At 39.1% G+C, this 11,798-nt stretch overlaps 1 protein-coding gene and 1 pseudogene across 5 annotated transcripts; one reads left to right on the top strand and one right to left on the bottom strand.

Moving 5' to 3' along the window:
* Nucleotides 1-542: 542 nt before the first annotated feature.
* Nucleotides 543-7,957, top strand: LOC119193621 (annotated as a pseudogene).
* LOC115450547 lies at nucleotides 6,423-11,184 on the bottom strand. Of its 5 annotated transcripts, none has more exons than XM_030178598.2 (5): nucleotides 11,034-11,184; nucleotides 10,614-10,779; nucleotides 9,841-10,025; nucleotides 8,892-9,195; nucleotides 6,423-8,415 (listed from the first exon to the last, which is right to left on the bottom strand). In XM_030178598.2, exons 1-5 carry the CDS (start codon nucleotides 11,034-11,036, stop codon nucleotides 8,204-8,206), a joined length of 870 nt encoding a protein of 289 aa, XP_030034458.1. In that variant the 5' UTR covers nucleotides 11,037-11,184; the 3' UTR covers nucleotides 6,423-8,203. The 5 variants fall into 5 exon arrangements, with proteins under 5 accessions (XP_030034458.1, XP_030034460.1, XP_030034463.1 ...); XM_030178600.2 differs by having other exon boundaries at nucleotides 10,956-11,044; XM_030178603.2 differs by lacking the exon at nucleotides 10,614-10,779 and having other exon boundaries at nucleotides 11,034-11,106.
* Between the last annotated feature and the right edge of the window lie 614 nt (nucleotides 11,185-11,798).

Consider the following 11,798-nt stretch of genomic DNA (forward strand, 5'->3'; position numbering starts at 1 on the left):
TCTTTTATGAATTTCACTTAACCGTAAACCGAACACAATATAATAATGTTGAGGTATACTAACAGATCATCATAAATTAAGTAACAAAAATATGATAATACTTCTCTAAAATAAAATAAAAAATATACAAAAATAAAACAGACACTGTCGCAACGCGCAACAGTTGATCTGGTACTACCAGAACTAAAAAGAGTTATGAAATAACCTAAAAAATATTGCTATTATCAAAATATTGTTGGCGGATTGTTTTTCGGCCGAATATTCATAGCGATGAAAATTTAAAAAAACGATCTCTAATGCTTATTAGGAAAAAAATAAAATAAAATTAGTAGAAATTATATAATTTACTACGTTTTATTTCATTTAGATAAGTTTTATTGTTTTTCGTTCTAAAACGTCTTACGCAGGGGCGTAAAGTATTTTCTGTGGAAAGGATATTAATAACGAATAACGATCTTAGTAACGAGTAACGATTAATTGATTATGAAATGCGTATTGTCAAAATAAAATAACAATAAATGCCAATGTCAGAGCTCAGATGTCAATTGTCAGTGTCATGTCGCGAGCGGGACGATAAAGTGTACGGAGCTGTGAGCTACAGTTTCTGTGCTCTTTATTTAGAGTTATTTTTTTATTTTGTTTTTATTTTGTTCAGTATTTTCTTACTTTTATCATGTTAAGTCTCTTTATGTATATACTGGAGGTAAAAAAAGAGTTACTCGTAGGGTTTTCGTTGTCGGTTTTGTACATAACCTATTATCTTGTGGAAGTTGTGAAGGTAAAGTACATTACGCTTTATTGCCATCATTATTCATCGCCGATCGATGACGCCACACTTCGCAGTTTGTCCTTCAACTCGGCTTTGCTATCTTTATAATAACAATCCTACGCTTATAGGCTTAAATTTATATAGTATATTTGGATTTACTCTATAAAAATACCTATGCTTCAGTAACACACTTTCATTCCCTCTGGGCCCTTGGATTTGTTTATAAACATTGTAATTAAAAGCTACATGTCAGTTGGTGGCATAACTGCATCTTATGATTTCATGTCACTGGGCTACCATGTAACTTGATAAGTTCATATTTTCTATTAATAATTTTTAAGTATTTAGATGCTTAAAACAATTATGACAGAAAACAACTCTTAGTTTATTTGGTGACAGTTTATATGAAGTTATTCTGGTGATATCATATTAGAAGTGTAGATATTTTTCATTTATACAAATTTCTTATAAGGTGTCAGTTAGAATATGCCGTGCAAGTATAGAGCCCTGTTTATGAAAAATATAGTCATTGTTTGCCTCATCACACTTGATGTGATAATTTTTGAAAACATATGTTTATAATGCAGCTAGATTTTGATGAGTTTGTATTATTTATAGTTTAATTAGTCACCACTCCCCTTATTTTCATTTGTATTGTAAATTATTCACTTGTAGAAGAATGTAGTAGGTTGTATGTATTTTAATTATTAATTTTATGTATGTGCTTATTTGTTTGCATCTCTCATACAACTGTTTGATTTTCCTCAATAAAATATATAAATATCCAAAGTATAAGGATTAGAGCTATTTTCGTCCATGGACAATAATATTCTTTATTCAAATAATCTCTATAAAATCTTACCTCCACAATTACCATAAAAAAACTTTACAGTATAAAACAATGGAAAAAAATGGAAAGTTTAAAAATATTGTTCATGGTCAGATTATTTACATCATTTCCTTTCCATAAGTCTTTATATAGGTACTCTAGAGGTTTCATTGAATTGCACAAGCATCATTGTACATGTGTATTCTATTGTTATCTATATTAAGACTATTTATTGAAAGATGGTTGCCATTTATAGTTTCCCAACAACCTTCAATAATATAATAACTACTTTGGGAGTGTGATAATGTGAAACATTATGTTCCTAACTTAATTACATTTTTATATTATAAAACTAAAGGACTCCTCCATGTCCATCTATTTGAATGTGATTAGGGATTGCAATCCCGTACAAACTTAAATCCGGCCGGATTCAGCCGGAATCATGAAATTCCGGATCGGCGGATCCGATTAGTATTTTGGGTGTGCAACATAGCGCATATTTCTAACTTCATGGCATAATATAAGGAATAATCTATGGGGAAAAATAGAAACGATTTTGTGCGAAAATCAACTCTTATTTATTTATAATTATTATCAGTCAGTTATTATATAATAATCAGTCTCAAAGATTACAAACAACAGTGAATTATTTATGGTTTAAATTAAGTTAAACCTGTTCATAAAAACTAAATTAAATCAACATCATATTCTTCTATAATCCAAATTAAAATTTCCAAAATCAACAGCTTATACCCATGCATTCATTACAGCACAGATCACTTTTCTTGTTGGAAATTCGCTCTTAGAAAACAAATTGTATTAATAGTATCATCCTTTAGCCTACTTCTCAAGGAACTGCAAATATAACCAGCGGCCGAAAAAGCCCTTTCAGCTTCAACACTGGTTGGTTTCACTAAAGTCAAAAGTCATATATTAGAGACAAGTATTTCCCTTTATCTCCTTCAGTTTCATAAGCGCTCATTTCTTTCTTAAGTTTTTTAGTACTTTCGCACGGTTTTAATAAGAGAAATTACGTTTTTCTTAATATATCGGATCCGGCCACCGTATCCGGTGATATTGTTGGATCCGGTAGGCAACGAAAACATACCGGATCCGCCGGATTACCGCATCCGCCGGACCGGATTGCAATCCCTAAATGTGATAAAGTCAAAAACTACTGTATGGATTTCAATGAAATTTTGTATGGAGATAGTTTGAGAGAGAAATTATATAGCAGGACTTATATCCTGGAAAAACCTTAAAACAGGTGAAGCCGCAAACTATCTCTAGTTTATTTACTATATTGTTTAGACCATATTTAATGAAGGAAATATATATTACACACACTCATGCCTTTTATCCCTGAAGTGGTAGGCAGACGCGCAACTAGTGGTACATTGAATCGGCCAAGTTCGTGCTAGTACACTTCCAAATACATTTTGCTTGACCGGTCTAATGTCTCGAGATATTTAGACACGCCCCTGTCTCATATTTCACCAATTACGACAGTTTTGGAGATGTGCGAAAAGAACAGCAGATAACTCTTATTATTTACTATAGTTGTATTTTACTGATTGACGACGCGCACGCAACTTGAGTAACATTTTGCTCACAATTATTTTTTCGTTTACGGCTATCGATATATTACCACTACGTAGACTTATGTTCGTTTACTGGAAGCTTGACTACTTAGTCGCCTACCTGTCCTGTGACTACTGCACCATGGATTATATATTCCGTGAATTAAATCTTACATACATACATACATAACATCACGCATTTATCCCCGAAGGGGTATGCAGAGGCGCAACTAGGGCACCCACTTTTCGCCAAATATGTTCCGTCCCATGATGTGATAGGGGGCGAGCCTATCGCCATATCGGGCACAAATTCCAGACTCCGGGCTGATACTAAGCAGAAAAACCCAAATATCATTTTGCCCGACCCGGGATTCGAACCCAGGACCTCAGAGCGCTATTGTACCGGACATGCAATACAACTACGCCACCGAGGCAGTCCAGTCAAAGCAAGCCAGTGTTGGAACACTGGCTTGCTTTGACTGGAGTTAAGTAAAAAATTCTATGAATAAAAATTTTAAGATTATCTTGCAGAAGCCGTTGTTGGTGTGCGGTGAAGTCGAGTTCCGTGAGTTCCTGCAAGAGAATGTGCCTTTACTCGGCGAGCGCTACTGGCCGACGCCGTGGTGCGTCGAGTCGCGACTACAGACAGTGCTCGGTTCTCTCCTGCGCTCCTCTCTCTGGCCGCCTGTGGTGTATAGGCGGTGCGTAGTGCCATTCATAAGCAATGACTGCCTATGATCAAGTACATCTATATAGACATACCTAGGGAATAATTTTTAATAATATAAATTCTAAAATGAGTGCTATTATTGGCAGTATAAACATATTTTCGCTCGGACAAATTTATTCATACTTTATTGAGTGCTTAAATTTTTCGATATATGTATGTACAAATGCAGTCACTATAAAGTGCAGAGCGATTTATTGTCACCATTTATGCAGAATAGTTTTGATGTGCACAAGGCCTGTCCACAGGGAGGTGCTGGTGTTATCCGACGGCGGTCAGGTAGCGCTCGACTGGGTGGAGCCGGAGGCGTGGGGAGGCGTAGGAGCCTCGCGCCGTGCTGCTTGTGCTGCCCGGCCTCACCGGCAGCGTGCACGCTGACTATGTGCGCTGCTTGGCGGCGGCAGCGCGCAAACTTTCCGCGCGTTGTGTCGTTTTCAACAACCGCGGTCTTGGCGGCCTGCCCCTCACGGTAAGCTTCTTACTGGATGCCAGTTAAACTATAATTGAATAAATTTCGTGTACTGAAATATGTATAATAGTGATAAAAAAAACCTAATTAACAAGGATATATGTGATAACAGACGCCGCGGCTGTACTGTGCGGTGAGTCACGATGACCTCGCGGAGGTGGTGCGGGCGGTGCGCTCGCGCTGCGGCGATGCGCCGCTGCTGGCGGCCGGCGTATCTCTGGGCGGGTTGATCCTGGGCCACTATCTAGCTGCGCAGGGTGACCGTTCGCTTGTCCATGGCGCGTTGGTGGTGTCCTCACCGCTGGACGTCGTGAAGGGCTCGGAGTACATGGAACGTGTAACGCTGAACGCGCCGCTGTCGTATCATATGGCGCGAAATCTGCGCAATACCGTGCGTGCTCATGCTCCCCTGCGTGCCCTAGCTTGCGACTGGGGCGGCGTGGACCGCGCGCGTTCTGTGCGCCAGTTCGACGCGGCGTTCACGGCTCAACATTTTGGTTTCGGGTCTGTGGAGGCGTACTACCGCGCCGCCACGCTGCGTGACAAGTTGGAGCGCGTGCGCGTGCCACTGCTGTGCCTGTGCGCTGCGGACGACCCTTTCCAGCCGTTGGACGCGATCCCGCTGCGCGAGGCGGAGCGTGCGCAGCGCGTGGCGTTGGCGGTGACGGCTCGCGGCGGACACATCGGGTTCCTGGAGGGGTGGTGGCCGGCGCGAGCGGCGCCGCATCAGTACATGAGCAGGTTGGCGGAGCAGTACTTCGCGGCGCTGCTGGCGCGGCCGGAGTTGCTGCACGCGGCGCCGGCGCCGACGCCCTGACCTCTCCTGGCCGCCGCTCGTATTGTGGTAAGTCTATTTGTAGTACATATGAAATGTGGGTTTGATAGGTTAATGAATCCCCCGCTACTTCTCGTAATAATCTTATCGCAGTGAATGTCCATTTTAGGAATGACTAATCCGCATAGTTATAAAGGACTGTTTTTTACGCACGGTGGCCGTTCGTCCGAATATTAAGCCTAACAACCAAATATTCCTACTTATCGAGAAATATAATGATATGGATAAAAATATTTATAATAATACAAAATTAATCAAACACTGATGCAAAAAGTTATATGTTCTCTATCATAATAAAGGTATACGTTTTTACACCGTAACAAATAAATTTCAATATTTGTTCAATGTTCTTAAACCTATTTATATATCTAAGTCTACACAATTCTTTATAGAGACATATACCGTATATTATCGGACCTTCATTGATCCTACTCGACTCGTTAGTAATTACTCTAGCCATCACACGAGTATGCACTGGCCCACTTCAGAAGCAGGTACCTACGCCAGTCGTCACTTGACACTATCAATAAATAATTCTGCGCAGTGCGTCATCTGGCTTTAACTGTGTTAATTGATAATGTTTTTAATGTACCTATTTTTGTCGAACCCAAACTGATAGAATGTCTCTATCGTTTTAGAAGTATGGATATGGCTAAACTAAATAAATTTGGGCTAAAAAGTAATAGAGCTAATTCAAAACTAAGTATTAATGTTACTTTAAATCTAGATTTATTAAAAAAAAATGCAAAGTTAAGATGTCACACTTACGCGTTTTATACCCGAAGGGGTAGGCAGAGGTGCAAATCGTTCACACGCTATCTACAATGTGTATTCCGTCTCATGATGTGCTGAGGGGCGAGCCTATCGCCATACAGAGCACAAATTCCAGGCTTCACGATTGATATAGAGTAGAAAAACCCAATAAAGCTGTCCGATTCAGGGGTCGAACCCAAACCTCAGCACTGAAGTCGTACAGTAACACAAACTACGCCACTGAAGCAGTTAAGATTGTTTAACATTCAAATAACAAGTAGATCGTATTTGGACACAATGTTTTTCGTTTTATTGCTTGAATTTAACAAAGTAGTTATTCTAAGAGCTAATGCGAAAGTCTATTTTGAAATGAATGTAATTAATTTTATTTTAATTAATTAGTAAAGGTAAAAAAAGATATCCTATACCTATGTATGAAATATGAAGAAAAGTTCGTTAATCGGTTTTATTCATTTATTATAAATAATAACATAATTTTATTTACAAATAAATCATTTTTAGGTCTTATACATACATGAATGTATTTTAGAAGACTTTAGCAAATACCTATTGCTAATGAATTTGACTAAACATACTTATGGAAATCCCAAGGCCGCCGCCTTGTTTTCTGAGAAACAATACTTGTAGCGAATACTAACAAGTATTCATATATTAACTTAAAAGAACTAACACTTCATTATACACACATTTTGTTTATCAGAAAATAAGTAGTCGGTGGCCTTTAGATTACAATCTATCCTACACTTTTACCAAAGTCGGATTAAAATATCTCAGAACGCTGAAATGTTCTTTAATGTATTTAATTTAAATTGTAGACTTCTTTTTGATTTTTAACATTGTGTTTAAAATATTTCAGATACGAGGGCATGCGCGGGCGCAGCGGGGGTGGTGCGCAGGCGAGCTGCAGCTCTGCGTCGTCGCGCTTCACGAGATAACTCTGCAACTAGTATTATTAGTTGTAAACGTTAGATATTTTGTTGCATTTTAAGATGTTTATACTGTTTCGGTTGTGGCGCACGAGGTTGTACAAAAAGAGTTTTATTTCTGTTAGCGATCTTTACACACTCGCCGAAGGTCTTGTTCGCACTGCTTAGTCAATGCTACTTTAGAAGCGACGCAGCACACGTCTAATTGAACCCACGCGTATTTATTGTTATTTCCTATAAGTGGATAATTGGACAATAAAGTACATATAAGTGGATAAGGTAGTTCCTATGTCGGGTTGGTTGTATCATGTTGTGTGTAGTAAGATATTGTATATCGAATTTACCGACCAGCAATCAATGTTAATAATATATCTATTGTTTGTAAAATTCCCAATGTCATGACATTAGAAGGAATATTTAAAAAATAAGGAGAGATGTTATTAGACCAAAGAAAGCAGAGGGTTTGGTGACGTCGCGCTGTGACGCTTGATGCCGAGTGTGTAAAGTGGACGGTTCTTAAGGGTCACTACGACACAAATGGCGGCAAAGAGAATTCATTCGACAGCAATTTTATTCAGATGCTATCTTACGTATAAAGCTTTTAATTACTTTGAAGAAAAATACATCTGCCGTAGTAGTCTGCGAAGCATGATTCATTTGACTAGATATCATCATTTATATTAGCCTAATTCGAATGAGCATAAAGCTGATATTCACTTGTTATCGAATATTTCTCCGCCGCCACTCGTCATCACTGACCCTAAAGGGCCGGGCTATGTTGTTGTTTCTGAATTATTACCGTTGTGTACAGACGCACACGAGTGTTTATACGATGTTGTGTCGCGCTGCGGCCGACGCGACACGACGCTGTTGCCGTGGAAACCACTGACGAGAGCGTCGTGTCGTCTCGAGGCTACAAACGTATGACAACGATGATGGTGCACTTAGTTTATATAATGTTAACGAACAATTTAGATTCTAGTTATATACACACACACGGCTGTTTATATATTATATTTATTATGACATTAAAAAAAATTAAAGACGTCGTAGCTCATTTTCATATCAATGTAAGTGACGAGATCGTATCATTAGGTGACAATGGTTTTTTACAAATGTTGCGCTTGTGATTTAACGTAATTATACATGTATATACATATAGTGCGCGACCGCGCATGCCGCGCCGGTCGCCGAACACGTGCTGTTTCCGCTGTGATAATAGTTAGTTATAATGTTGCACGCGAGCGCACGCAACGCCGCGGGGTGAGGGCGAGGCGTCAGCACCTGCAGGCGGTCAGCACGCGTCCAGGTCGTAGCCCAGCGCGCGACAGAAGGCGGCCACCACTTGCTCGGCGCGGTCGAGCCGCGCGGCGTCGCCGTGTCGCGAGTCGCGCGCCGCCTCCAGCGCGCCGAGCGCCGCCACGAACGCCTCCGCGCGCTCCACCGACTCCTCCTCCGTGCCCGCCGAGCCCGCAGAGCCCTCCGATGACTCTGACGATGTCCGACCTGTACAGATAGTCGACATTAATGTCGTTCGTGTCGCAAATGTTAGTTACGTCATCTCTGTAATGATTACGCATTTGTATTTTTTTCTGCTCTTATGTCGCGCGAAAGTAACACATCTAATTTGCTAAAATAATGCGAAATCAATGTGCAAAGATGATACGTAAGTGTAACGACACGCGACGGACGATACGTCAGAAACGGGCTGCTCGTGTGCGCGCTTCGACCGTCCAGTCGATGGACGCCTACGGCACGGTACCGTCAGAGTAACATCGGCCACGATTCACTTTTAATTGTAATTTAAAGAATAAATATCGATTGTTATATTTTATACTTCGATGTTTTATTAGATATCCAATCCTTACACATTTAGCAACTTTATTTTTGGTTGCATTTACGATGCGATATGAAGGCGGCTCCATACAACTTAAATACATGGTAAAGTTACATTCTGTAAAGCTGCTTCAAATAGTACTCACTAAGCGACGGCAGAGGGCCGTGATCTGGTCGCACACGCTCCATTCCGCGCCACGCGTGGGCGTGCAGTGCACCGCGCAGTCTTTCTACGCCGTACTGCTCGAGGAAGGGCCCTGGCGTCTCGGGAGATGCCTCCCGTAGCGCGACTAGCTCCCGGTGATGACTGGCAGCCCACGCCTCTAGCTCAGCATCAGGTTCGACACACGATGCAGCTACTAGCCGGACATCAGCGCCGCGTTCCGCAGCTCCGGCGCGTTGTTGCCGGCCTTCGGCACATGCCACCGTTGCACTACCACCGGTGGAACACTGCGCAATATAATATCGTTATTTTATACATTTGCTGTTATGATTTTAAAATTGTTTAACAACCCTGTTATAATATGTACTAGCCATTCTAAAATTAATAATAGCTTGCCGCTGAATCCAATATACTATCCCAACTGTAAGTAAGAATACTCTAACCCCCTTATTCATAAACGTTTTTTATCTAACGACCGAGTAAGGCTGTGATAACAAGTCTGTTTCTCAGTGCTGACGGCATGGCAGTCTTCGCAGTGCGTAGACGTAGGGCTGTTGTGATTGGCTAATATTGAAATACAACAATAATAACCAATCACAACGGCCCTATGTCTATTTCTCAGTGCCGTTGGGCACTGAGAAACAGGCTTGTTATCACAGCTTTACTCCGTCCTTAGATAAAAAACGTTTATGAATAAGGGGGTAAGAATATAATACTGCAAGAATAAACCAATAAAAATAACTTATTGTTAAACATATCAAAAAAACATTATTTTGATTGGTCCATCTTCACTATAGATCACACAAGATTAAAATAATTTATAGGAATTAGCTCTTAGTAAAAAAACAAAAATATTGGTTACATTAAAAACGACAAATTATAAATTATTTAATACACAATGGACTATTGAACAAACTACCAGATGCACTCACTTCTGTCTCAGTCAGATGTATGACATGAGCTTCTACTTTGTCAGGATCTATTTGCATTTGCTGCTGATCTGTGAGAGTATGTACCCTCACATCTGCTGTGTAATATTTATTCACTAATCTCCATACTGGGTCTGCTCCACTGTCATTCTTACAATAAGATTCTGTCACATCATTGTCAATTATTTCTGAAAACAATATAAATTTTCTTTTACATACATTTTTATCACAATGTGCATACAACCTTAGAAGCTGTAATAGCTATGTTCCAAGTGGTAAGTTTATTATATGCAAAAGGGCTTATATCAATAGGCCTAACCATCAGTTGAAACAGTGTCATTTCAATTTTAAGTACAATGTAGTTAATGTAATTACTGAGCAACAATAGATGATCTTAAAATGGCAAAATTCAGTTTATGTTATAGTTCTTTCTAAGATGTGATGTCTTCCATCATGTAAACTTGTTTAGTTCATTATTATACTGTTCCAAAAAGAAATGACCACAAAACTTTGCAGACTATAAAATGTTTGTGAGTAAAGTCTTCGAAGGGCCATGGGGGATTCGGTGCCAACTGCCAATAACTGGTTATTCTTTTAATAAGAACTTAATCTTATTGAAATAAGTTTAACTTCAACTACTGTCCATAAATGTATTGGTGAATCACTTGCCGGACAACAATTTTTTATTTAAACACTTAAACATTGGCAATATTGTTCTAAAATCTTATATTCTAATATAAGATTTTAAATGGAGGCATAGTGCAAGAGATAAATACCGGCGATAAGTGAGTCAGCGGCGGCGGTGTCCGCAGCGCTCACGAGCACCACAGGTAGAGAATCGTAACTACACATTGTAGATTCTGCTGCCGTTCCTATGCCCTGTAGACCACTGCCTCCCCACCTTTCCTTACACTGTACTACTGTACAATATACTTGCCAAAGCTACAAATTTAACAGGAATGAATTTCATTTCACAGTTGATGTTTTATGGTGAAAGTAGTATCAGTTTAGTTTATGCAGAGGCATACTGTCTGCTAAATCTTCTTGTTCTTTACTTACGAATGGTAAAGTTGTAATTATTACTAATTAAATGTAAATTAGAGTACAAAAGTACCTACTTGTTACGTCGTGTTAAATGTCAAAATTGATTCAGAATCAGTTGACACTTGACTTAATTAACATTTGACAATACTGACCATTGGTTTATCTCCATTGTTTATCTCAGATGGTTGATAGTTGTTCTCAGTTCAGCTAACATTTAGCCAAATTAGTAAGTACTCGAATGAATACAATTTTGCAAACTGGAGTGATACAACCGATAAAATTATCGCTATAAATTGGGTTAATATCGGAAGTAAACTTTAAAGTGTGAAAGAGCCTAAATTCGTACCTCGAGTAGTGACATCACTGCGATAAAACAAAAATAATAAAATGAAATATAAATATATGCTATAAGTACCACGAAACAATAAAATAAAAAAATATTTGATTTGATGAATTATAATGAAAAATATTAAATTAACATTTCGTCAACAATAATACCAATAAATTTTTAATTTCATATTATACAAGATTAGTCTAGACTCTAGGCTAGTTGTACTCAAACTTTTATTTATACGGACAACAAAACCTCTAAGTTGTGGTGCTTCGAGCCACAACGTAAATGTACAAAGAGAATACAAATACTACGTATAAATGTAGCTAGTCTTGGCTCGTAGATACGTACTTAGATTTATATTCATATTGACATTTGCAGTGGTGACTGGTTAACTGTCAATGTCAGTACTGTAAAATGAAGCACATAAATTTATTCAAAACATAATTTTCATGGTGTATAGAGACAAGTGATAGCAGAAACATATAGAGTGGTCCGGTAATGTATCAACGGGTACACGAGAGCTCTTAAGACAGCATATCGAAGCCATGGATAATATAATATCATGGACAGCGGAGGACGAGGC

Source organism: Manduca sexta, unplaced genomic scaffold, assembly GCF_014839805.1.
Source record: "Manduca sexta isolate Smith_Timp_Sample1 unplaced genomic scaffold, JHU_Msex_v1.0 HiC_scaffold_8, whole genome shotgun sequence".
NCBI classification, from domain to species: domain Eukaryota; kingdom Metazoa; phylum Arthropoda; class Insecta; order Lepidoptera; family Sphingidae; genus Manduca; species Manduca sexta.

Coding starts and splice junctions, on each gene's coding strand:
- LOC115450547 (XM_030178598.2), bottom strand. Junction 10,026..10,613: donor CGCTGACTCACTTATCGCCG/GTATTTATCTCT, acceptor TATTGTTTTCAG/AAATAATTGACAATGATGTG. Junction 8,416..8,891: donor CGGCCCTCTGCCGTCGCTTA/GTGAGTACTATT, acceptor CTATCTGTACAG/GTCGGACATCGTCAGAGTCA.